The sequence below is a fragment of the Anneissia japonica genome, unplaced genomic scaffold (genome assembly GCF_011630105.1).
Source record: "Anneissia japonica isolate Jap-2015-1 unplaced genomic scaffold, ASM1163010v1 scaffold287896_len759773_cov187, whole genome shotgun sequence".
Lineage (NCBI taxonomy): Eukaryota > Metazoa > Echinodermata > Crinoidea > Comatulida > Comatulidae > Anneissia > Anneissia japonica.
The window spans coordinates 409,756-437,236 of NW_022739421.1; the positions used below are offsets into that span (position 1 = coordinate 409,756).

The 27,481-nt window shown below is 34.7% G+C and overlaps 1 protein-coding gene across 2 annotated transcripts; it reads left to right on the forward strand.

Moving 5' to 3' along the window:
* LOC117117890 (armadillo repeat-containing protein 3-like) lies at positions 1-25,862 on the forward strand. Of its 2 annotated transcripts, none has more exons than XM_033262366.1 (19): positions 1-147; positions 1,381-1,501; positions 2,546-2,663; positions 3,223-3,348; positions 5,402-5,470; positions 5,637-5,838; positions 6,089-6,257; positions 7,765-7,948; positions 8,961-9,113; positions 10,062-10,347; positions 10,463-10,535; positions 11,249-11,385; positions 17,687-17,855; positions 18,511-18,611; positions 19,553-19,651; positions 21,385-21,618; positions 22,586-22,748; positions 23,292-23,390; positions 23,964-25,862. In XM_033262366.1, exons 2-19 carry the CDS (start codon positions 1,454-1,456, stop codon positions 24,072-24,074), a joined length of 2,541 nt encoding a protein of 846 aa, XP_033118257.1. In that variant the 5' UTR covers positions 1-147; positions 1,381-1,453; the 3' UTR covers positions 24,075-25,862. The 2 variants fall into 2 exon arrangements, with proteins under 2 accessions (XP_033118257.1, XP_033118258.1); XM_033262367.1 differs by having other exon boundaries at positions 21,406-21,618.
* Positions 25,863-27,481: the final 1,619 nt, after the last annotated feature.

A 27,481-nucleotide genomic window follows, 5' to 3' on the forward strand; every position in this document is an offset into this window, starting at 1 on the left:
CTCAAAACATTTCCTTTTCAATTCTGCATGCAGCAGTGAGCGAGATGTTGGTTTTACCAATAACTCCGTGGTTTAGCAGATGAAATTGACTGACTTAAGCTAGGCCTATGTATAGATTTGAAATCAAGCTATAATAATAATAGAGTGGTATGTATAGGGTTTAAGTTTTTTTCTGCTGTCAAAGCAAAGAATGATGATCATGGTATAGGGCCTAGGCCTAGGCCTAGACTAGGGCCTATGCTAGGCTAGAGAAGATAGGCCAGCCTAAACAATAGGCTACCTAGGCCCTCCTCCTAGCTAGGCATAACATTCAAATAGACCTAGTCATAGCATAGGATAAGCATACGGATACGGTACGGGCCTATCTAGCCTACACTCGAGCGTTAGGCCGAGGCGGGCTACGGCCCTAAAGCTAAGGTGGTCGGTCATACTATTATTACTAAACACCACACGTAAGACCACACGGTTGCAAAAATGATTAAAATATTACCACACAAAAACAGGTTCCACCACCGCACATGCTTTGCCTTTTTATTTGGTTAATGCGTTCCGTTGACATTGAGCATCTCTAACACATTGATGTCTGCAGAAACATGTTCAACCATGACCTTAGGCTAGGCCTACATACAATACGTAAAACATTCAAGATATTACCAAATGAAAGCTAATGTTCAAACTTAATAATTGAAAATAATAAAAAGGAAAGAATGGATTGTTCTACTTGAAATGTAATAAAAACTAATTATTTACTTTGATAAATTGGGTCATTCTGAATCTATTCAATTTCAGTCTATTTCATATTAATGCAGTTACTTTATTCCGTTGCTGTGGCCTACACTGAAACAACCAACAAATATACAAGCAATAAATGAATTTTGAATTTTCTTAGAATTAATTTTATTTTAAATGATAGATGATAGAAAATCTTGTCTCTCTGTCATATTATTAGCCCTTTATTCCAGATGTAGGGCTCTCAACTTCTCTTTGAAAGTTATTGCAAACCTGAATTAGCTATTAGGCAGTTGGTGGCTCCAGATAATTCTGACAGGAGTTGCAAACTGGCAATAATGATTTAACTGTATGAGCTGGAAAGGGACTCCCATCAAGCATATACCCTTGTGGGCATCATGAGTAGTGATTTAATGATGTAGGATGGTAACATTGTGCTTTTGAACTGCAATCACAATAGCAGGGTTTGCAAATTATCATTTTTTAGTTGACAACCTTAATGGGTGCTCCATAGAATGAGGTTTCATTCTTGTCATAACTGGTTTGGGGAATAATTCCTCCAACGCATGCTGGTGCCACTATCGTTCAGTAACAATTAGAACAATTTTATTTATACCATAATGAATTACTTTAATATCACATTTATTAAAGGGAAATTGCCTCCTAGTCCAAGTGTAAGAGACATCAAAATATTAAAGTGTTCTGTTGTCATCCAAGTCTATAAATGGGTAAAAAGACCAAAAAGGAAAATGATGCTCCCCCTAAGGATGTGGTGAGTATATATCATATTTTTATAAACTGTACTTTTAAAAAATTTGTTTTAAAATGCACATTTTTCTAATGCATGTTTGTTGTGCTGTTCTGAGTGGTGAGTTGTTTGACTCTGGAAAAATCTATTAATGCTATTATTTTTTGTCACATTATTATAAGGCAAGAAACAAAATTTAATAACGTTAGAAAATAGTACATATTACAAAAAAAAAATGCCTCTATGCACTTTACATAAATAAAAAGAAACATAGACATGAAATAGTGTAACATTGCAAAGAAATCTAACAAAGAAATCAACAAAAAAGCAGAAGAATAATTTTTACTGCTCTGTTGTCCAGCACTTTGAAGGCCAAACGTTAGAGGCTCACTGGAATAGTACTCACATTTACAGTATGTCCCCCCCCCCATCAACCCTAAATCTCAAAAGTCTGCTTTTCCCTTTTTTTTTTTTTTGCCAAGAAAGGGCTAAAAATACTTGCGTGATGTTTCCAAAGACCATTTTTCAAACTTCATGAATTAGTTTACCAATATGTATCGGATGAGTAATGGTTGACACTGAAACCCAGTATTTGGCCTAGGCCTATACGAAAGAAAATTGCTCACTGCCACTGCTAATCTTTAATTTACAAATATTATTTTGCATGAGCAACATATTTTTTTGTTGGCCTAATATATATTCAGTCAAAAGAAGTAAATTATGAAATAAAATTCTAATTTTGTTTTTAAATAGTGTATATATACCAAGTGGTATAGTAAAGAATGCCAAATTTCTGAAATACTCTTCTAAAATAATTAACCATAATTATATAACTTAAGTACATGAGAATGAAAATCTGAACAATAAATTAATCAATTAATAAAATCTGTTAATAAACATTTGACAAAATATTGTTTCTTTAAACTTTAATATACATTGTCTCATTCATTAACTGTTCCATTAATAATGAATCAGAATCAGGTCTTTGAAATATGTTTTTCTTTTTTGCTTTCCGTAACCTGTCATGATTTATAATCTTGTGAAATACTATATTGTTAAATATTACAGTTTGACCCTGTGGCAATTGAAAGTAAGAAGGCGGCCACCGTAGTGTTGATGTTGAGTAGTCCTGAGGATAGTATTTTAATCAAAGGTTGTGAAGCTCTATATAAATATGCAGAGAAATGTAGGTAGATCAATGATTACTTTTGATACATCGTAGTCATTTGCGTACCAACTACACTTCATTAAATTTCAGTGATTTTTTTTTACAAAAATTCAATTCAATTCAAATTCATCTTTATTGCAATTAATTAAAGATAGCGTAGATTTGATTGGATAAAACAACTATTAAACAGCATTTTAAAAATAATTAAAATACACATTCAAAAGTTGCCAATAATTAGATAAAATACAAGAAAAAACATCAAAAAAATAAATACTATTGCAAAATGGCCAATTCCATAAACAAATCTTTTTTATTTATTTTGTATACAAAATTTCAATTTGAATTATATTAAAGTAATATTATCAATTATTTAAAAATATAAAAAGGTCAATATTTAATAAGTAAGCAAGGAGGCATAATAAAAACATAAGAAGATACAATACAAGTGTTTGTGAACCCCATCCAGTGTTTACTAATATAGTGCTAAGTTTTGTCTAATATATTGCAAGTCATTAATATATGGTTGTGTTATATTAACTAGAAATAATCAAATTTTTTCTGTTTGCTTTTAAAACAGGTGATGAAAATAAAGCGTTGTTGATGGAGCTCGGCGCAGTGCCTCCTCTTCTGCAGCTCATTATGTCAGTAGAGAAGACCGTTCGTCGAAATGCCACCATGGCTCTAGGGGTTTTATCAGGACATGGTAATGTGTATGGTTATTTATTATGGTTATTATGTTTATGGTTATTATTGTGTTTATGGTTATTTGTATCTTGTTATCTGTAGCAAGACAGAGAGTAGAAAGGGTAGGGGAATAACTCATGGCAACATTATGCTTAATTTTGTACAGGCGTGGTCAGTTATCACACCTTTGACAAGGACCTTCCACTAAGCACCGCCCCTGGGGATATTGTGGCTAGGGTGAGGGACCTTTATGTAAACTTGAATGTTTGTGGGACATGCGGCGGCTCATGCATTGTAGTAAACATAAATACGTATAGTAAATTTTTAGCATAAGAATAAGGCATCATGTACTGACTACTGAATATTTGTATTATTAGCTTTGATATTAAAAAACAGTACTCAATATTAGAGAGTAATACTACTACATGTTAATATTATAGCTATTTGACATTTATATAAATATAAGCTTTGATAACATTAGCAATCATCTTCACTAATCCTATCCATCACTAATCCTATCCATAACTAATAAACCAGAATTACTGACTGCCTAATAATTTAGGTACAGTAATTCATAATAACATAATATTATTAGCATCACTCACTACTTAATTATTGCTACACATTGACAATCTTGACTCAATGCTTATGATAGCATGTATAACATTCTGTCTGTCCCCAAACGGGGAATTTATTTCAAATAAACATAGGCCTTGGCCCAAAAATGTATACAAGAATTAAACCATTAAACAATAAAACTTATTGAAACAAACATCATGTTTCCGTCTATTGTAAGCAAATTATATATACAGTATTTAACTAATTTTGAGATTGTAGAGCTTTATTTTCAGAGGACATTAGTGTAACAAACTTATATTTATTAGGATAAAAACTGGAAATAATTTGAAGTAAAATGTTTTCTTAAATCGTTATAAGAGGGACAAGTAAGAACAAAATGGAATTCATCTTCTATTTTGTTTAACAAACATAATTTACACAACCTCTCTTCTTTCTTTGTTTTGCTCCACCGCCCTTTTTCAATTTCGTGGTCTAATAGTCCTTGACGCGAATTCGTAAAGAGTTTTCTTTTTTTGAAATCATCAATGTAAAAAAGATAACCTGAACATGAAATACTACTTACTTTTGAATTGAACATAATAATTCATTCTTGATAAAGACATATTTTCTGAATTAAATTTCTGGTTTTTGATGTCAGATACGTAAAGCAACTTCAGAAAGTAATGTATATGCACCCAGCATGTTTCATTTCTTTTGGTTTTTCTAAGTTGAAAATTATAACATTGAAATAAAATTCTAGATTGGTCGATAGTTAATAAATGTAACCAAAATTTGATGACATTTATGTAACAATAAACAGATAATAAAAATCTTCCAAGTTCGCTTCTAACAGAATAATTTGGAGCTGTCTTTCTGACACCTAAAATATATTTGCAAAAGTCTAAATGAATACGTTCAATAATATGCAAATTGTTTAAGTTAGTAGGTGTTCCACAAACTTCACTCCCGTATAACAAGATGGGCAAAACTTTAGCATCAAAAATAGTATTCCATACATTAATATCAAGATAACCAAACTTAAATAGATTGCGCTTTAAAGAAAAAGTGTTTTTTTTGCATTAATACTATTGATTTCTATTGTTTTCGTCCAGGTGCCGGATGAGTAAAATACAACGCCTAAATATTTAAATGAGCTTACAGTTTCGATCTGATTGGATTTATAGTACTATTTTTCAAACCGTTTTAGTTTTGTCCCTTTTTTAAAAACAACAATCTTAGTTTTACTAACATTAACTGAAATACCGGAATGTATAACTTTAAAGCTGTTTAACATTTATTTTTTTTATTGTTAAATAATAACATTAATAGACATCACTCACTATCATAACATTACCAAGTATTACTCACTAACTTCCAATGAAAGTCTCAATGGCCCAGTTGGTTAAAGGTGTATGCACAGTGTTCACAGTGTGTGTGTGTGTATAAAGCATTACTGCAAGATGATTTAAAGTTTATCTGTTCAAAATGTAGCAATTCTTCTTCTCTTTCTTTAGCTGATGTGAGAAGATTACTGAGGAAGGCAGACTGCATCCCAAATATTATCAAACTTCTGGGGCCAGAGGGTATGCACATTTTTAATTTACATGCACTTTATAATTTAATTGAAATAATTTATCTTAAGTATTTACCTAAAATTGTTAACTTTACAGTTGCAAGGCATTGAAAATTCAGTATTCGGTAAACTTCAGTTTCAATTTAATAATTTATTTCTTGTAATTTGATTTTCAGAAGAAACTTTAGTCCATGAGTTCTCCAGTCTGTGTCTGGCAAACATGGCACAAGAATTCATCGCAAAAGAGCAGATCATGGAGAATGATGGTTTGGATCCTTTGATCTTGCTGCTCTCAGACTCGGATGCAGATGTCCAGAGAAATTCAGCAGAAGCTATATATTTACTCCTGCAGGATTACTCTTGTCGCTCTGTCATCAGGTAGTTGTATTGACTTGCCATCATTTTCTATTTAGTATTTGAGGATATTGTCCCTTTTGTGACAAGTTGTCAATTATTAAATGTAAAGTCCTTAGAACACTTCTTGTCCCTTTGTGACTTATAAGCAATTATTCAATTTCAGGCCATCTTTTTACTAGTACTGTAGGATTATTGCCCTTCTGTGATCAAGTAAATATAATTATACGATATCTCCACGATTTATTACTTTCTTTAACTAATTTATTTGCAGAGATCTTGGTGGATTACCACCATTATTAGAATTGCTCAAGTCAGAATATCCAATCATCCAAGAGACCGCCCTCAAGTGTTTGATAAGTTGTACCCAAGAGTTGGAGAACAGAGAAGCAATGAGGGAGATTGAAGGTCTAGAGCGTCTTGTTGATTTCATAGGAAATAAGGTATATCACTGACTTTCTTGAAAAGATTTTAAAATACATTGACAACCAGTATAAAAATACCCTACTGTAATTCATGTGTACTTACAGGATACTGAGTCAGACCTTGTCATTTAAGGTGAGCGATCGCGCTCGCGCACCTGCTATCGAGGGGTGTGAAAAACAGCTCGACTTGCATTTCAAAATAACTCACCTCCATGACGGACCTCGAAATGCGTGTAATTGAGAAAAAAGATTCATAAGTGTAAATTGCAAATGCATAGCTTCACTTATTCTTCAAACAAAACACTTTTCAGAAACATGTTGCTAATTTAATTATGGAGGAAATTTGTAGAGAATAAAATTAAAATTTTTTTCGATTTATTTAGATTTGATTTTAAAAATATATTCAATACACTGAGTTTTCTATCAGCAAGCTGTCACGCAATGAAACTTTGGGCGATCTGTTTGCACATGACCCCATGAAAAGAATTAACCAATTAGCTGGCAAAGTTTAGGAGGTGTGACCGGATGATGTCTGATTTTTACAACAACCGACCAGCAAATGGCATCGTGACTACGAAGAAAGTGTTGGGTTTAGGGAAAAAATATCAGACCGAAAATGCACGTAAAAACAATATAAAAGCATTCATTTTCTTGGTAATTAAATTTGCTGTACAGTACAGCAAAACAACAGGTACTGTATACTGTATGTAGGCCTATGTTAACTTTTTGTAGGGAAAGTCATACCGAACCCACTGGACTCTTGCTTGCTAGGCCTAGGCCCCTATGCCTATTAGTATTACAGCGGCTAGTCCCTAGACAAGCTTGTTCGGAAAGGGTTCAATAGATATGTTACACTAACCAAACTTTTCGAAAATCCTAAGATCGTAACCGGTCCCAAGGTGGGGAGGGCGGGGTGGTGGCCGGTATTGGGAGATTGCATTTTATTATTTCTCTAGCCATGTAAATATTGTTGTAAATATTGTTGTTGACACCTGTTGATTGCGCTGTATAGCAATTGACCGTTCATCTGCAGTATTTCTTTGACCTCCATGCCCCCTATCCCTTTCCCGACGCTATCCCGCAAAATAATCACTCACCTGAAAATTATGGTGAGTGTTTTATTGCTTGCCTGCCATTTTCAAAAGACAAGGCCTGCTGAGCCTGTCGCATCCAATTTTCGTTGTTCGTAAGAACATTGTCTTAATTTAAAGAATGAAGCTGAAGAACATAAACATGTTAACTACCAAGCTACACTTCCAGAGTTGCAAGAATAGGGAACTTTGGCTTTGCTAGGGGACATCACCCTAGGATGGATTCACTCACTCATTACTGTGTTATATTGTCGGCACAATGTAGATTTGGGCCAGACTGCATCTTGCATTTCAGACATCGAGAACACCTTGAGGCGTCTTCGTATGCGCAGATGGCTCTCTTTGACATCATTATGTTTTAGATTTTACTGTATTCATCTAATTAAAACAAATCTTCCTTTTTTTATTTTTCACACTCTACTGTATGCTTTCAGGAATGGGAAGAGTTACATGTTCATGCTCTGCTGGTGATGGCTAACTGTCTGGAAGATGTGGAGAGCATGGAACTTATCCAGAGCACAGGAGGTCTACAAAAATTGATGGCATTTGCAGCTGAATCACAAGTTCCAGAAGTTCAGAGCTACACAGCCAAAGCCATGGCAAGAGCAGCCAGAAATAGTATGTTACTTGATTATAAACTATTTTTAATATTAAATTTAATTTATTTGGGGAAATTATTTGATGAATTTTATTTTTTTCTTGTCCAACCAGGTAAAAAATTGGGCATGCTCTTAGTTAACATTCTTAAGTTTTATTAAGTTTTATATATTATGCAGTGGATAGTAATAGCGCCATCAGTCAATGTTTTTGTGTTTGTGAAGCGGTGCCTTCATGGTCTCTGTTCATAATGTGTTTTGCCTTTCTTTATTGGATCAGTTTTTTTTTTCTTGGGTTCTTTTTGTAAAGTTTTGACAATGATAAAAATCTTTGCAATGGTTTTATAATAGCTGACAATTATAAACTACCACAGAGAGTGAAGCATACCTGCTTACATCATCATACCCCTCATGTTCATTTATTTTCATCCAGTTCCAAATATTTGAAGTTGGAAATATTAGCGGGGCCCCTGGGGACCCGTAGCAGCTGCACTACAGTGCCTGTACAGACATGTAACAGATACATTGTCCCTTATCCCTCCTAACTCTTATGCGAGGGTTATTCAAGGAGCAGAGCAATCTGACTCTGACTAAAATCTGACACTAACTGGGTTTCAACCAGAATCTTCAGCTCAAGCAGCAGGAACATTAGCTTTTGACCAAATGCTCAGCTGATTTTCATGGCCTGCTTCCAGTCCCACTTCAATTATCTGAAAACAATACCAGATAAAGCCATAGTCAACCTAATCAACACTACCGCAACCCTTGAAATACATTTTTTTAAATGTGTACAGTTTATTTATTTAATATTATTAAGCTTTCACATGCATAAATACAAATGTGAAGGAGACGAGCCAACAGGTGACAAGCACCTCTAATTTTTAAACAATAAGTAAGTAATAACAATAAGTAAGTAATAAAATAGTAATAACAATAAGTAAGTAAGTAGTAAAATAAGTAGTAACAATCAGTAAGTAAGTAGTAAAATAAGTAATAACAATAAGAAAGTAAGTAATAAAATGATTGTATCTCAGGTGAGAATTGCAAGATATTTCATGAACAGGACGGGGAGAAGACTTTAATAGTTCTGCTGGAAGTTGAAAATGCCCAGGTGCAGACCTCATGTTGCCAGGCCCTTGCCATCATGGCTGAGAACCCTCTATGCAGGAGCACTATCTATGAGTATGGTAAGTTTAATGTTTATTATTAATCTTTAACACTCTCATTCTGTGGCATAACTACTGGTGGTTCAGTTGGTTCCTTGAGCCGGGGCCCATGAGTTTCAGGAGCATCAATGTACAGGGGCCCCACCCCCATAATGAATTAAAAGAAATAAAACAATTCATGTATCTTGAGGAGAACAGAAAGAGCCATGATCCGTAAGATGTGTGGTGTGAAACTGTCTGATCAGAATACAAGGGAGCTGATGGATAGGCTGGATCTGGAAGAAACTAATTGCAACAATTGTAGAAGTGGTAAAGAGAAGTGGATTGAGATAGATGGGTCATGTGTTAAAAAAGGAAGATGATGAACCTGTGAAAAGAGCATGGAATCTGGAAGTTGATGGTATAAGAGCAAAAGTAAGACCGATGTCTACATGGAAAGATGAAGAACGAAAGTGGTAAAGGTTGGTCTGCATGAGGAGGATGTTCAAGATAGAAAAATGTGGCGTGAGTGTCATGATGGCGTGAAAGTCAGTAACCCTTTGTAAGAGGGAAAATGCTAACTTAAATAAATGATGATGTATAAGAATTAATTTGTAAATAAGCATCCATAAAATCTGAATGTATAGCATATAATGCAGCAAATCATAATTTTAAAATGTTTATAAAAATAATAAACTAAAACATAAGTTTAAGGCCTAGTTGTTATCTAGTACTTTAAAAAAATTCAAGTAGTGTCCAAGTATTCAAAAAAATAATTGAAGGCACCTCCAATTTTTATGTGTCAAGGGCCTTGACAGTACTCTCAAAGCTCGAGCCTGAACCTAGTATACACAGCTGCTCTTATTCGTCTGAAAAGGTATTCCTTATGCAGGTAGTGGGTGCACATACAAATTGATGAGCAACATTTTACAGAAAAAAAAAATATTATTTTTTATAATGAAATGAAAGGAAATCCTGGTCTTATTTCAGATGGAATTGGACCAATTGTGAAACTCCTTACCAATGAAGATGGAGATGTGCGCGAGGCTGCCTCACTAGCAATAGCAAACCTTACAACTGCCTTGATTCAGAATTGTGTTGAGGTATCCGACAGAAATGGAATCAGTCCACTTATCGAGTTGCTTAGCGACAGCAAGGAAGGAGCTCAGGCTAATGCTGCCTCTGCTTTAACTAACTTGGCCACAGATGAAATTCTCCGCACGGAAACCTTAGGGAAAGGGGTTGTCGGTGCTCTCATCACTCCAATGCAGTCTTCGTAAGTAGTGAAACCAAAAGGAGTTATATGTGATCTCTTTTGTATGTAATCATTACAAGTTAATGAAACACCTCATAAATTACCCTAAAATCATACCAACACTTTGTGTTCACAGGAATACCAATGTGCAGAGCAAAGCATTATTAGCACTTGCTTCATATCTATGCGATGCTGAGGCTAAGACACAGGTTTGTTTAAATTAATTCTAAGTTTTCAAACAAACACTCATATTTCAAAGAAAATGTGACATACCTCCAAGAGTCGAAAGCTAGCATTTTGGAGACATTATTAATATGGCATTTGAATTCAAGTTTTTGGTCAAATTAACCTTGTACCTGATAAGTGTCACCCAACAAAATCCAAAACGAACAGTTCACATAACATGCTTTTTGGTAGAACAACCCCATCTGCATCTTAAATTTAGCCGGGGGAATCGCTCCCACAAAGATCAGTCTGTTTTTCCTTTTTCCATAAAAATGGCAATATGACTTTACAATTTACTGTTACCCTCTTGGTCAAAATTATTGTAATTTGGACACAACTTAAGTTGTTAGGTCTAAAATTATTATGTTTGATATTTTTATTGTACTGTATTATTTTTTATGATTTGTTAAATAAATATATATCATCTTTTTTTCTAAACCATATTTTTAGAGGGTGCCCCTTCCAGTATATCCTAAAAGGTTGACTAATATTCAGGGGCCCTCTTAAGATAGATTAAATAATGTGATGCTTTTATTAGTGAAGTCTTTTTATGAGGCTTATGGAGTGTAGCTGTCACAGGAATTGAACCCAGGACCTTGGGAATAGAATACAAACATCTCAACCACTAACCTATTTTTTGGAACATGCTATATATTTCCACTGAAGTAGCTTCATCTATTGTGGGTTTGTATTTCAGTTCCGTGGACTTGGAGGTCTGTCTCCGTTACTGAAGCTACTTCAGTCTAACAACGACGAAGTGAGACGAGCAGCCTCCTGGGCTGTTGTAGTTTGTGCCAGTGATCCCCTCATAGCTACAGAGCTTTGTAAGATAGGGTAAGTTTAAAATCCTTTTTTCTGAGAGAGATGACCTTTTCCTTTAGCCAGCATATTGGAATGAATAGGAGTAAGTTTTAAATCTGAGACAAGTAATCTTGGACCATATGCTAATTATCCATGACATAAAGACAGGACCTGCAGAAGACTACAAATGCTGTTTCCAACTATTCAGTAATGCACTGAAATGCCTTGGCACATCAGTATAGCTAGCATGCTACCTAGATTAAGTTGGCATGTGTCTTAGTTTGTTTCTTACTGGTCAGAAGAACATTTTTATGATGTTGAATTTAAAGTTGATTACACATTCCAGACGATTGAGCTCATCAATATTCGGACATGAATATAATTACGCATCCAGCTATGCCTTACAATTATCCCTGATTTAAAACTCACGTAATAATACAGCAGTGTATACTGTACTGCACTTTTTGGAAAGGAATACTGTAAGGTGCTGGCAATTTTGTTACGTATCTTGGTCATTGGATCCATAGATGGCAAACAAGCAAAAAGTCAATGTTGTGCTGCATAGTACAAAGAAAGCCAATGCCATATTCTACCCATTTCTACCCCTGGTTTAAGACAAACTTAAGTAAAGTACCTTGCCCAAACATGCAAACTCCGATCTCACATTTGAAAAGTACATGTAATCCTCAAAAGTAAAGTAATTTATTGGTGAATAATTGAAATCTCATTGAAACTACATACTCTACCTCACATTTATTGGTGATCATTGAATAAGGTGATTGGTATTGCATACCTATTTTTAATCTGTTGAATATATCTATAATATTAGCACAAAATGTAATGAAATAATGAAAGAGTCCATTGGATTGGATGACTTCAGTGTGATACACATCAAGGATAACCCATGAAAGTCCTGAGGCTTATTCTAGTGTTATCCTTCTGGTGGTGAATTGAGCAGTACACAGGGAGACAATCCCCTACTCTTTTCCAAAGAGTGTACTGTGTCCTTTAACATGCACTTGGGCAATTTTGTACTTGGGAACAACGGCTTAAACGTCTCATCCGAAAGACAGTGCACTTTTAAAACTTGTAGTTCAGCCCTCCAGCTGAAACACAAGGAGAGCAATGATGGGAATTGAACCGGGGACCTAAAGATCGTCGCGGTTCAGCACACACACTGTGGCTACCACCTTTTTGTCTGACTGAGGTAGTCCATTTATTCATGTAGTCATTTAAGACCAGAACAGGCATTAAAATGGTTTGTCGCCCTCTATAAAATTTATCTCAGTATTTTTTATTACAAATCCAATAAAAATTAAAGTAAATTTCCTTAGCAGCCAAAAGCTGAATTGAGGAAATTTCCTACAACAGGCCTGTATTGATGCATCAAAATTTAATTTCAAAAATTATGATTTCAATCCATTGCTTTGTATTTTGCTTGTGCCATGGGCAAGGCACATTATATTGCTTCTCTCCACCCAGGAGTATAAGTAGGTACCTGTGGTGTTAGAATGACAAGCATGCTGATTAGTTGCTGCAATGTTATGGAATCATTCCCCCTAAGATCTGAGTTTGTGTTCCATAGCTGTTTATTCATAATTCATAATTTTATTTAACTCCAATACAAGACTGATCGGTAACAGTACCTATCAGAATACATATAACTTACAATTCAAGAAATAATAGCACAAAATTAATAGTAATATTGATATGTTATACTCCAATGTGAATAAAAATAAATTAAATAAATTCTCAAAAAGTAGGTAAATAAATTAGCAATGTATAATAAGTAAATAAATTATTAAATGATGCAAGTGGCTTAGTGCAGGTGGCTTAGGCCTAGTTCAGACTAGGTGGGCAAACCTGGCTCAACTCACCGAATTTATCCATGTGCCAGTCTGAACTAGGTGGCTTATCTCAAGCCGGGCTGCGTTTCTATAGTAACTAGGCCACCGTGTTTAACCGGGCTTTAATCACTGCGGGGGGTCTTGTATTGACTTAAGGTAAAAAAATGACCAATCAGCATTCAGTTATGTATGCTGTGAGCGAGTGTACGTTTCAAGCCCAATGTTTCCAAACTCGTTTCCTGGTTACGGTTCATTATGCTAATTCTCGCGCCTGGCTAATCCCACTAGTCTGAACGCCCGGCAAAGTTGAGCCGGGCTTAATGTTGAGCCGGGCTTAACTCAAGCCTGGCTTATCTCCAAGTCTGAACGTAGCCTTAGTGCAGGTGGCTTAGTGCAGGTGGCTTAGTGTAGGTAGCTTAGTGTAGGTGGCTTAGTGCAGGTGGCTTAGGGTGGCTTAGTGTAGGTAGCTTAGTGTAGGTGGCTTAGTGCAGGTGGCTTAGTCCAGGTGGCTTAGTGTAGGTAGCTTAGTGTAGGTGGCTTAGTGCAGGTGGCTTAGTGCAGGTGGCTTAGTGCAGGTGGTTGATAGCAATTGAGAAACAAGAGACGGAGGAGGGTAAACATGTAGCAATTGGAAGTCTGTTGCAGATGCTTGCAATGTAATGACAAGAGGAATAGTGAAGTGCATAGCATCGCAGGGGGAAGGTGAAGTGTTGGATGGGGTTGAGGTGTATTAAATGAAATATACTTAATCCAACAACCTGGGTAATAGAGGCCTTTAGTATGATGTGCTATAAAGTCTACCATTTTTATTATTGTGATGTATAAAGTCATCTATCAATTCTCTTTATGGTGGGGGAACTATGCGTAGTGTAAGGCCAAAAGAAAAAAAATGTTGTGTTGCCCTCCGTGACCGACTGAAATTTTCCAAAAAATCGGGTCGGCATTTTTTTTTTTTTTTATTTCAAATTCGAGAAATAACACTTCCGAAATTAACATTTAGAACCCCGTTCTGCAACCTTTTTAGCTCACGACCCAAATTATATGTCAAGCACTCTGACACAACCCATTGAACCCGAAGTGATTAAAACGTCCGTCATTTTATACGCGCGATGGATAGGGGGAAGAATCACCCACTTGATTCTTTTGTGAATTGATTAAAAGATATTATCACCCATAGAATCTCTATGTAAAAGCCATAGAAATGAAAATGTAACTTTGAATTTCACATTTAACAAAATCACGTAAGTTATCATATTTTTCAATAAGTTAAACTTTTTAAAAATTAATATCATATACTGTGATTGAGACTATGATAACGCACGCATAACAAAAGTAAACTGACACACTTGTCACACTTAAATTGCACTTTAGTTTACTGTAATTTAATTTAGTTTGTCTTCATTCGTGTTAAGTAATGTTTTCAAGATCTGAAGAGAATTGTGACCCATCATTTTTTTTTGCGAACAAAACATTGGGTCGGAACGGTGATTTAGAACATAAAATCTAAAACAGACATGTATTTTTTATCAAAATTGGGCCATAGATGCACTCGTAAAATCGGTAAAATAGAAGGCATAATTTTGAGAACTGAGCGCGACGACGATATATGCGCACAACATCGGATCTCTTGTGCTGAGTTGTCAAGCCACGACCAGATTTAGGCCTAAACCTATTCTTTACTACTGTACAACTAGTGGTTGCTTGAATAAAAAATCATATTCATTACCTTATGGTATATTGGACAATAAATAAAAACATGCTTAGGTCTAGCCATCGCTTTAAAACTGATACATAGCTAGAAATTTTCGGCTCCGGTACGGTTTTAAGCCAACCATAAACAATATATTTTTCTTTTTTTTTCTCGAAGTTTGCTTCGATTGTATTACATAGAGGGCGCTTTATCGGACATTTTTCATAGCCACAGTATGGTTTTGCTCGATTTGCCCATGCGTGATCGTGTGGATCGGATACACATATTATTTTACATTTCGAAGCCAAATTAAATCTTTCTTTAAACTGATTATTATTTTTGTTAAATTTATTTCAATATACACTTATACACATTATTTTGAATACTTTTTGTTTGTCAAGCTTGCCATCGTTCTATTGTGGTGCCTACAAGCTAACAAGCCCTTAGGCTTAGGGTTTTCATAATACAGACTGTAGTTTCAGGCCTATCTTATTTCAGGTATTACTAAAAAAAAAAATAAAAAAAAACAAACAAAAACAAAAACAAAACCGGCCGACCGGCGATCTCGATTTTTTCCATTTAAGGGCAACACAACAATTTTTTTTTTGGTCTTATTTATTGTGATGGTATGACCTTCTAGATTTCACATGATGATTATATTGCCAGATTGTGGTAATAATAAGCTATTGTAATTTCTCAATTTTAAGCTGCCTTTGGGCATAGACCAATACAATAGATTGTACTTATTCAACTTTTTTCAGGATGTCTTTCACATTCTTTCACATTTTCCGTGAGAAATATCTGTTATTAGCTCAATACATTGGCATATGATGTTGTCATATTACACCCATATATGGGCATTATGATGATGTCATATTACATCCATATATGGGCATTATGATGATGTCATATTACATCCATATATGGCCATGATTATGTCATATCACACCCATATTGTGAACAAAGCTAGTTTTTGTTTACAGCTTTTTCTAGGTTCATCGTTTTTATAGTGTTAATGCTAGTTTCAATTTGAAATGTATATTTCCAATAAGCAATCAATTTCTGAAATAATTTTGACAAAATCTCTTTGGATTTTGTGATGCTAGATGTTAGTTTTTGTCTTTTTTGAGGATGTGTTGGTTGTTTTCAGTGGAGGCACCAGGACCTGCCCAACGGAGGGGCTAAAGGCCCTACGGGGGGGCTAGTGGAGCAAATCGAGTCTCACTTGGGTGGGGGCCAGTGGGCCGCCTAAACCCCCCAGCGGGGGTCCACGGATATTTGATGAATTATGGTGAATTTTTATTACTTATTTGATAGGCATTGATTTACTATAATATGACTTCATGTAGGCTATGCTTTCTAATGTTGAAATCAGCTTCCAAAACCAACACATTTTGAATGAAACAAGAAACAAAGAGTATGCAATGTAACCATCTAATTAAGTGAAATTCTATATTTTGGAAATTTTGTATGAAATCTGTCAACAACACTTTCATGGTCGAGGTTGCTTCACCTATCACGATGTATTCCAACCATCATGATGCTATCTAAATGAGCATTTGTCATAACAGAACGCAAATTATTTGGGGGTGGGGGGGTGGGGCTGTGCTTCCCCGACAGGGGGGCATAGCCCCCTGGCGCCACCACTGGTTGTTTTATGCCAGAATCCTAACTAAATATGCATTTTAGTTTAATTAATCTGCATTACTCACTGAACATAATTATATCAATGTACTTGTACTATAGAAACCCTAGCTACCCAACACTGTACCAAATAGGCATATAAATCTTTTTGTTTATTTATTTTATTTATTCAGAACTTCACATTTGTATCATTGATAAAGTTATACAAAATAAAAAAATAAATAATTGACAAATGGACATGAAAATTTCTTCCAAACAACATCGGGACATAGACTTTACTAATTGATCTACAGTACCTAACATCTCTACCCATCTGGCAAGACATTTTACTATGACTCTACTGTAGTAGACAATACAACAAACCCATGGATATATTAACTAGTACTGTACTAGACACTCTTACCTATTGGCCATAATCAAAATATGGAGTAAGCTCTGTCCACAATATCAAATGTTATGTTACAAATAAATGTGATATGCCCATATTTGGTAAGGCAAGGCAAGGGAGGCATTCGCCCTCCTTTCGGACTGGGCTGGACCTCCCTGTAGTCCAACCTCCCTATTGACTATAGGTCGGATAAAAAATAATAATTTGCCTATGCAGATACGTTATTTTGATTGCTAATCTCAAATATTGTGGTCAAAAATCACAATTTGGACCATATTAAGGTATAAAAAACTCTTCCTGTGAATCGTACCAGGGATGTTTTATTCCGGGGCATTGACCGAGGCTCTAGTGGGCCCTTTGTTCAGACCCCTTCATCGGACATGTTGGACCTCTTGTCGGTAAATTTCTGGCACCACCGCTGCAAACACTGTGTAGTACAATGGCTGACAAATCCATATCTGCTCTATCAGCTTGACGACACATTATCTGCTTGACGACACATTATCTGCTTGACGACACATTATCTGCTTGACAACACATTATCTGCTTGACGACACATCATTGTTGGGCAGATCTTCATTGAGAATGATCCGTTGCACACGTCTTGTCACTCTCTATGGAAGCATGTCGTCTAATTACCACATGCACAGTGTGTGCCCAACTTTATTAATACACTTGATTATGATGACGGCATTTATTATTCTGTTAACATTAGTTTGACCCATATCCAGCAAACGCTGTAGTCTTTTTCCCTTTCTTTTTCAGTGGGCTGGAAGTTCTACAGAATATACAGCAGTCAAGCACAAAGCAGAACAGCTTCAGTGACTCTGCTTTAGAGAGGCTTTTAGATAATGCACTATCAGCAAAATATGCGCTAACAGGACAACTTTCTTCATGTGATGTCATCACTGATGGATTCTATGACGTGGGCAAGGTGAGGTTATTGTAACAACATCATCAAGGTGCTCCATTGCCCTTACACTGTGCCAGTGCTTTTTATACCTATAGTACCATAACATTGACATTTTCTGCTAACCATATATTTTAGGATTATACCATCATTTATACATTCTTTCAAGAATTTAGCAGCAATGGAACCTAGCTCTTTATTTATTGTAGCTTTTTTCTTTTATTTCACCAAAATCTAACGATGACAAAAAGTTTCACATAATATAATAAGTTGAATATGAGAGAAAAAACAATAATAAACTCCAAAGAACAACAACTTCTTTTAATAGGGAGGTTTTACAACATTACGAAAATGATAACGAAAGCAACTTTCATTTTTGGAACGTTTTTGTAAGGTTGTGAAACCTCCCTAAATAACCTGGGAGGGGATAATTTTGCTTGTACATTTCTTACATGTATATATTATTGTTTATTGTTTTGTACTATGGAATTGAAATTCTGAAATAAAATGATGAACAAATGAATGAATTAATTAAATTGTATTTATAACAATCTGAGGTGTTTAACCCAGTGAACACAGACCTTTACCCACACTATCATTTCTACTTCCACTTTTCATAACATAATCATAATGATGAGTATTATTAATGGTCATTAATCTTTATTATTTGTTGATTCAGATGCGACCTGGCTCCAAGTTCATGACACTTGAGGAGTTAAGTCAAGTCGAGGTCAACCAGAAGCGACCTATACTACTCGTCAACTTTACGCCTTCTAGAAGGTAAATTATTAATCATTAAAAGAGAAAGTAAAGTAAAAACAAATCGGATGTAAAAAAATGTTTGCCTAACTTATGAAAATATAAGCTAATATGAAAATGAAACAATTGCATACATTGACGTAATGATAAAGGCATACAATTTATATATAAACATTGTTTGATAAGATCTTTAACACAATATTCCTCTATATCTGAGCAATTTTTTTTATCTAAGTCTTCATGGGAGTGTCCATTTGTATCTGTTATTAATTTGCATGAATTTGTAAACATTTTGTATGTATATGCAGTATTTGTATGTGTATATTATATGTATGTTTGTGTGTATGTCTGTATGTATATTTATGTATGTATTATGTTTTGTTTTTAATGTATTGTTTGTTGTTTTTGTCCTGGTGTGAATTGGTTTTCCTTATGAAAATGTCATAACGTTTGTTTTTCTTTTCCAGGTACGTTTTGACCCTTTTTTTTTGTTGTGATGCTGATTGTTGTTTTTTCCCCCTGTGTCAGTCCTTCTCTGTGTTTTAGGTTTTCTCTATTTGCATTTAATTAATATTTTATCTTTTAATAATATTGTTCTCTTGAAGATTTTGTAAATCTGCTCGCAATTCAGTTATGTTTTACTGCTGTGAGTTTTGATAATAAAAACAGAATGAATGAATGACAACAATTCATAAATGTCCAGATATAAAAATTAGTTAATAATGCTTTCCAGTGACCATTATCAATAATGAATTTCAGTGATTTTAAATATAATGTTTTATGTTCCAGAAGTTATCCAGAAATCCAGAAATATCCATACCATTTTGAATATCGTATCATATATTTGACTAGTAAAAAGTAAATTATGGCTGACAGCTGGATTACCTAAAAGCAACACAATGTTACTGTCACAAACCTCTCCTGGCATATATAAACATTAATTGAGTTCTTTTCTTGTTTAGTGTACCCCCATCACCTGTGCCTGTATTGTCAGATTCCGATGTCAAACAAGATTCTAAGACCCAAGTCAGTGGCAGATCATCGAGAGCTTTAATTAAAGGGTTTGTTTTGTTTTTTACTATATTTATGAAGGGTGACCATTCCAGCTTATTCTAGGTCAGTTGATATCCAGGGACCCTTTGAAGTAATGTTGCTTTATAAACTAAGTATATTTATGAGGCTTAGGATTGGAGAGGTTTTTAGTTTTTTTTTAGAAAAAATAAATACTAACGCTGTGTGTGGCAAAGACAGGCCAAACCAGTCACTTGTCGCAAATCCTGTTTCAGAGATAATAGCCAGAACATGCTGAAATGTCAATATTTTAAAAATCTATTTTACTACACTAAAACTAACCTTTACATATCTATATATCATGCTGTGCTGTTATTTTCCCCATTTTCAATGTTTAAAACAACAATTCATAACGATTTGGTGATGGTTTCTGCCTGAGAAATGCCCAAAATCATAAACTTTGAAGGTCAATTTTTCAAATATTGTTCTTTAAACTGCTGTATGTTCCTGTAACTTCATAACCAAATGTCTGATTTAAATGATTCTTTTTCTATTTTACATCTGTCATTTTACTGTTAAACCCTGTATTACTAACTAAAAATTGATTTTTGCGAAAAGTGACTGGTTTGGCTCGTCATTGCCACATACGTATTTATATCTTTAGCATTTGAAATGTTTAATGTAAAATATCAACTGAAAAATAAGATAATGTTTAAAAATTGTTTGTATTGGTTCAGATTTAGAAATTTAATTATGCATTTTTTAAATATTTTAAAAATTTAATCTTTTTCTGTAAATTCACTTCATTGTTATAATTTATTGTCACTCACAATTAGTTTGATTAGAAATAGAGTAACAATACCAATCATACCATTTAATTTACTAAAAACAAATTTTGTGGCACTCTCCCATATCACCACTTTGAATGTCAGTATTTGTAAGCTAGGCACACACACACGCTAATCTCTACTATAATAGATGGATTGCTAATTGGCTGGTTTTAGTGAAGCCACTGGCACCATTTGCAAATAATAAAGTGTCATACTAGTCTAGTCAAGTTTTTGTTGACATTTGTTTAAATTAATGTTAAAAATAACAATTGTTAAAATACATATTAATAAAAAAATACATTTTTTTTCACATCCTGTAATGACTCAACACGCCTGTTTGTGTAGTTTAAAAAAGCGCTAGCGAAGTTACATTGTTAGTTATCAATGTCACTATAAAAACGTGACTTTGCTTGCGCGTTTCTAACCTGCATAAATAGGTGTGTCAATTGGTTACGTTAAATTTAAATTATTAAAAAGTGTTGCAAGAATTGTTATTTTTAACAATAATTTATACAAATGCCAAAAGAAACTTGTCTAAACTAGTACATCACTAATGCCCCCACCCCCAACATGGCATCGGTGGCTTCACTTTATTCTGTACAATGATTAGCCAATGAGCACTCCAGCTATTATAGTAGAGATCAATGCACACACTCCATCAATTATTGGTTGGCTGACCAACTAATCCATTTCCGCTCTCAGTGAGAGCCTTACGACGATGAATGTCTGTGGCTGTCTCAACAGTCCGTCTCATGCACCTTGATGCATTTTTTTTATTCATGTTGAAATTTTTTAGCTTATCACACACAGTATGTCTTGTAACATAATGTGTTCTGGGTCACCAAAGTCACGGCACCTGCAATATACTAATCTCTAATGGTGCTAGTAAGCGAAGGACTCCTTGGTGATATTTCAGTTTTTTTTCCCCATATCTGACATGCTTACAACAACAGTGCAATGATGTTTGCTAATAGGGCCAAAAGAGAGAGCAAGAAGGAGAGAGAAGAACGTGAGTTACGTGAACGTTTGGAGGCTGAGCGATTGGAAGAACAGCAGGCTCTTCTGGCTCAGCAACCACCTGCATTTGAACCGCCCTCTGATCCTAAATTAGAAGAATATCTCAATGATGTTGTTTTGCATATTGCTCCACTGCCGACAACCAGAGAGCAGGTTGTAAGCCTAGCACAGTAAGTTTTGGCTGAGTCCAAAAACATTAGGTTTTCTTTCCATTTTTGCTTTCATCTTGATTTTTTACAACATTGTGACCTTTTTAGTAATAGAGTATCAACAATGAATAGTAATATTTTGCATATTCCTCTATTTTGGATATTGTAGATCAGATTCATTTGCAACCGCATAGCAGCTCGATCTGATATGGATGATGCCTGATGAAATTAATTAGTAAATTAAGGCCTCAATTTCTTTGCAACAAACTTTTTTTCTTTTTAAGTTGGCATTACATCAAAGGTCATTTCTCTCATTTGGTGAAACTTTTATACTTAGTTTTGGTTTAGGTTGTGTTTCTATTCACTTCTTAAGTATTCTGTATCTTTGGGCGCAATTAATTAAAGTTTCTATTGTTACTTTAAGCTTATGGAATGTGTTCCTACAGAAAAAAAATAACAACGGTGCAATACAACAGAATACAATATGGTCTTTTTTTTCAACCAATTCCAGTTATACAAAACAGAATATAAACATGTCGTTTGTGAAACCAATTCATTATCAATGCATAGTACTTTTTAAGTTCCTGTATTTTTATGATGGTTTTGATACATAAAAGCAGTTTGTAAATACAGAATTCTGGCTCTGTTATTTACTTCCTCTTCCCCATATTAGTGCTTTTTCTAATAAAAGGCAGAAATGTAATGTAGCTTCTCTAAAATTCTATTGATGTATTCTTTTACTTCTACTGAAAAATAAAATTTACAATATATTATGTTTCGGTGCTAATATATCTTTAAAAAATGTTATTATTAAGTATAATTATCATTATTTTAATATTAGTATTTATAATTTAACTTGTTTTCTGTATCTTAGTTTGATGTTTATTCTTCTCTTTTTTGTTTTCCAAATTTACATGAATTGAATGATTTGAGTATTACCACTAAATACTATTCAAATTTATTCAATCTACTGTTGCTATTTTGGTAGATTTGTAAGTGATAAAATGGGTGGAAGTATTGAAAGAGGGCAACTCTCAAGCTTTAGTTATGAATTACCTATCAGCCAACTGAAGTACGACCTGCAGAGTAACGTGATTCAGATCGGAAAAGTAACAACCGGCATCCACTACCACCGGGCACTCTTGTTCAAGGTAAGTTACCAGACAAGATTCTTTTATTAATCCTCAGATTACAATATCCTGGTTATGAAGTTAATTCAAGTGTGATTACAATATCCTGTTTATAAAGTTAATTCAGGTGTGATTGTATAATCAGGGAACAGTTATATTACAAAATTTAACTGTCCCTGGTATTATAATGTTGGTCAATAAACCACTTGACTATTTGTAGTTAGTTACTAGTACACAATTGGTCATCATGATACATTTTAAACTTACAACCTACCATATATAATGATCAGATGGCAAAAATATGTGTAGTATACTGTGAGTTAATTTCTGTCCTGAATATTGTTGAAAACTACAATACATAATGATATTGTTAATGCAAAAACCTGAAATTTGTAGAAAGTTGAAGTCATCCTAGCATTATCTAGATGAATAATTTTTTTTGGGAAACCCCCTCCCCCCACTCTGTGTAATCCCATTTCTAGTGATATTTTATGGTATTTGCTTGGACCACTCGCAATGAGCTTCCAACACCTATGGTAAAAAATAATATCAATTGTTTCTTAGGCCCTGGCTGATCGTATTGGTGTTGCATCAACCTTAACTAGAGGTGACTACAACAGGGCCTGGAATGTTGTAATGCTGGTGGATGATGAATCTGTGGAGGTAAGCACAATATTTTGTATTCGTATCTGTTGATTATAAGCTCACAATGTCAGTACAATACCTTATAAGGCTCAGTATATAACTAATAATTGGGATGTTCCGATAGCAGCTCTCCCCTTTTTTATGTAGTTCTATATAACTAATAATTTGGATGTTTCAAATGTTAACATAGATATCTAGAGTAAGCCTAGCTCGTGCTGCTTAAAATTCTTCTCCGACTCCATTTTGCTTGGGATTTTTGGTTACTCACGGAAGTAAGAACTGTTGCGTCAGTCTCTTGGAGGCTTCCCCGATTCACACGAGACTTGGGACGATAGGCCCTTCCCATCATAACAGATTCAACATGCACAGTAAAAAATCTCATTGTGCATTTTGTTTCACATGAAAATTTTGCACTCAAATTCTCAACCATTCAATTACATTGTAATATGCGAGATTAAGATACATTCAATTACATTGTAATATGCGAGATTAGATACATTCAATTACATTGTAATATGCGAGATTAAGATACATTCAATTACATTGTAATATGCGAGATTAGATACTTAAATTTATTTTTATCCATTACAGGGAATTGCTCCCCGTTTCCCACCAAAAGCTTTCATAATCGATTTGATTCATGAACCAGGAAGACTCATGAGATCTGACTCATCCGATGCAGTTACATATCAGAGCATATAGTAGAAGTCCTTTTGTTATTATTTATTATTATAATAACTCTGATGAGGTACCTATTAAATCATTTCATAACTGTGAAATCTGGTTGACTTGAAAGTAAATTTTAAGTTGCAATTTGATCAGCGAGCATAATTTCAGGTACTAAACTGTCATTTATGAAGCCTCAAGTTTCATTGTCAATTTGCGTTTTGAAAATTCTCGTCTTAAATCATGTGAATTTTGTTGGAACATATCAGAAGCAATGTGAATAATCTGACTGGGTGTTTAAGAATGTTGAAGTTGAATGAAATGAAAACAAAAGCACAAGCTTCTGGAGAGTGGGGCCATAATATTCACCATCCTAAACTCAGATTTTAATATGCTTATTCAGAATTCAAAGATTTTAAAATTTTATACTGGAGAAAAATTGCACCGTGTGGAAGCTATGCTTTTACTCTGTAACATAAAAGGAGTAACTCTAGTCTTTCATACCAAACAAAAGCAGAATCTTTTTGAGCCTAAAGACCTCATCGTCTGCGGCAGTATCTACCAACTACAATGATGAAACCGTCAGCAAGTATATACAGTATATGCTATAGGTCTATACATGTAGGTAAACAAATGGTTTTACAGCAGAGGTGACGTCAGGATTGCCTGATGGGAGAACGATATTCATGACGAGAGCAAAGTGGGTGTGATTGTGCATTTAGACAAAGCCCTGTAAAAATATAACAATCTTGGGGTTTCAAAGGCTGAATTCATAGCTTTTAAGCTTAATGAATATAGAAAATACATTCCACCCCCCCCCTCCCCAACAAATTGTGGTTTTTACTTCCCAATTGGAGGAAGTTTTCCCTGAAAGTCACCCCCCTCTCCTGCATGTTTTTCGACATATAAACTTGTCAAAGAACACACAGCACAGAAACAGAAACTAACAGATGCTATTTAATCACAGCTCAAAAATTGTCTAGATTATCAAACACACCCAAATCTGCTGTAAATAAACTACACTACAAATCCACATATTGAGGTGCTGCTGAAAAATGGGGCATACAGTATCTGAGATGGAGCGAGTATGTAAAAACACAGCTAGTTCCCTCTCCTCCTCATCGCCACAACATTTCTTCCTCCCCACCCCTCTCCTATGCTAATTCCCTGGAAACGTCACTGACCAAATGCACGGAAACAGCAGATATAAGGGACCGGAAACAGCAGATATAAGGGACCGGAAACAGCAGATATAAGGGACCGGAAACAGCAGATATAAGGGACCGGAAACATCTTCAATTGTGTTCGTTGATCAAAACCAAACATTTCATAATTGTTGTTTTACTTTATTACTATTATTATTATTATTATCAAGCTCCGGTGACAAGCCAGTTCTTTTTTTTTTTTTTTTGCTTTAATAGCCGCTTTAGAAATGTGTTTTATGATTATTATATATTATTATTGCTATTATTATTAAAATATTATTATTGTTATTATTACTATTATTATTATTATTATTAAACTGTTATTATCCAGATTATATTGCTATTATTATTGTATTAATATTATGACTCTGATAAAGTATCTGTTACATCATTCATTATAATTCTTATTGGTGGTGTTATTTTGTTCATCATCATAATTATTGAAATTAATATTATTATGCCGTTTTGATTTTGCAATGGGTTTTTCATGCCGACTACAAGAACAATAAATATCGGGTAAAATGGAAAACTGTATAAAGGTAGCATATTATTGTACATGTACATTTTGTTAATATTTTTGGAATATGATATGACATTAAATATGAGTGTTGGCCACAGATATCGTGTTTTAATGAGATTCTTCTCAGAACTCTGTCAATATATCAGATAAGTAAGCGTGATACCAGCATTTACAATAGTCATAAATTCTGCTTGCCAATCTCCTGTGACGTCACAGAACCAATACGTCCCTCGGAATTATCGTATCATCAGTAGTATGATTAGGGTAGCGTGAATTCTAGACTTTGTAACATTTCTTATGATCCATAGGCTGATTCAAAGGGAGGGGAATGCGGATTCAAGTGTCAGGGGAAGATAGAAGCTGGCCTGGAGCCCAGCCAGCCTCAGTTTTTTTTTTTTTTTTTTCAACAGTATGAAACAAAATGGAAAATGAAAGAGTGAGAGTGCCATTTCTTTAATTACCTAGAGGTGCTATATCCATAAAATTTCATGTCGGTGGGGCTGAGGTGGTGTAGAACTTTTACTTGGGCCCATAGGCTTCAATCGGTGGGGGACAGGGGGACCATCTCAGCCCCACCATAGATGAGGCTGAGGTAAGAAAATGTATGATTATGGCAACTCTAGTTGACTGGAAATGGTACTCTCAGACTTAAATTTGAATATTATTTTCTTTTTTCTCCACTCTGAAATTTAATTCAGCTTAACCAGTTCGTAGTTTTGACTTGCAAAACTACGGCCGACTTCCATTCCACCAAGAACTATGGTGGATGCATGATTTGGCGGTGGGGGTGCATACAAAAAATGAGGAAAAGTACATGCAGATTGCCGGAAATGACACTTTATATAGTAAAATTCATCATCATCACATCACCATTATATAGTCAAAATGAAGTGCAAACTCTCATGATCTTTTATCAGCGATTTTCGGTAACCACAGAGATCTAATTAGTACATGTGATGTACCATAGAAAATAAACTTAAAAACATTGCCTTTGATGTATCTACTTTACCCACTTCAAAGCTCTGAGTTACAACCACATCAGCCCCACTAATCGTTGGGCTGAGGTGAGAAAATATGAGGAAATAGTACCTTTAGATGGCCTGAAATGACACTTTTTTTTATAGTAAAATTCATCATCACATCATCAATGTAGTCTAGAAGAAAGCGGCAGAAAATTTATCATGATTTTAAATCAGGGATTTTCTAATTAATATGAGTGATGTACCATACAAAATAAAACTAAAGAAACAATTCTCATGATCTTTTATCAGCTTTTTTCGGTAATCATAGAGATCTAGTGTGATGTACGGTACCATAGAAAATAAAACGTAAACACATTGTCTTTGATGTATTTACTTTACCTACTTCAAAACTTGTGAGTCCAAACGCATTTCAGCCCCACCACGGTTGGGGCTAAGGTGAGAACATAGGAAATAGTACCTGTAGATGGCCGGAAATGACACTTTTAAATAGTAAAATTAATTCCTAATCTTTTATCAGCTATTTTTGGCAACCACAGAGATCTAATTAGAATGTGTGATGTACGGTACCGTAGAAAATAAAACTTAAACACATTGTCTTTGATGTATTTACTTTACCTACTTCAAAACTGTCCACACGCATCTCAAACGAGCCCCACCACGGTTGGGGCTAAGGTGAGAACATAGGAAATAGTACCTGTAGATGGCCGGAAATGACACTTTTAAATAGTAAAATTA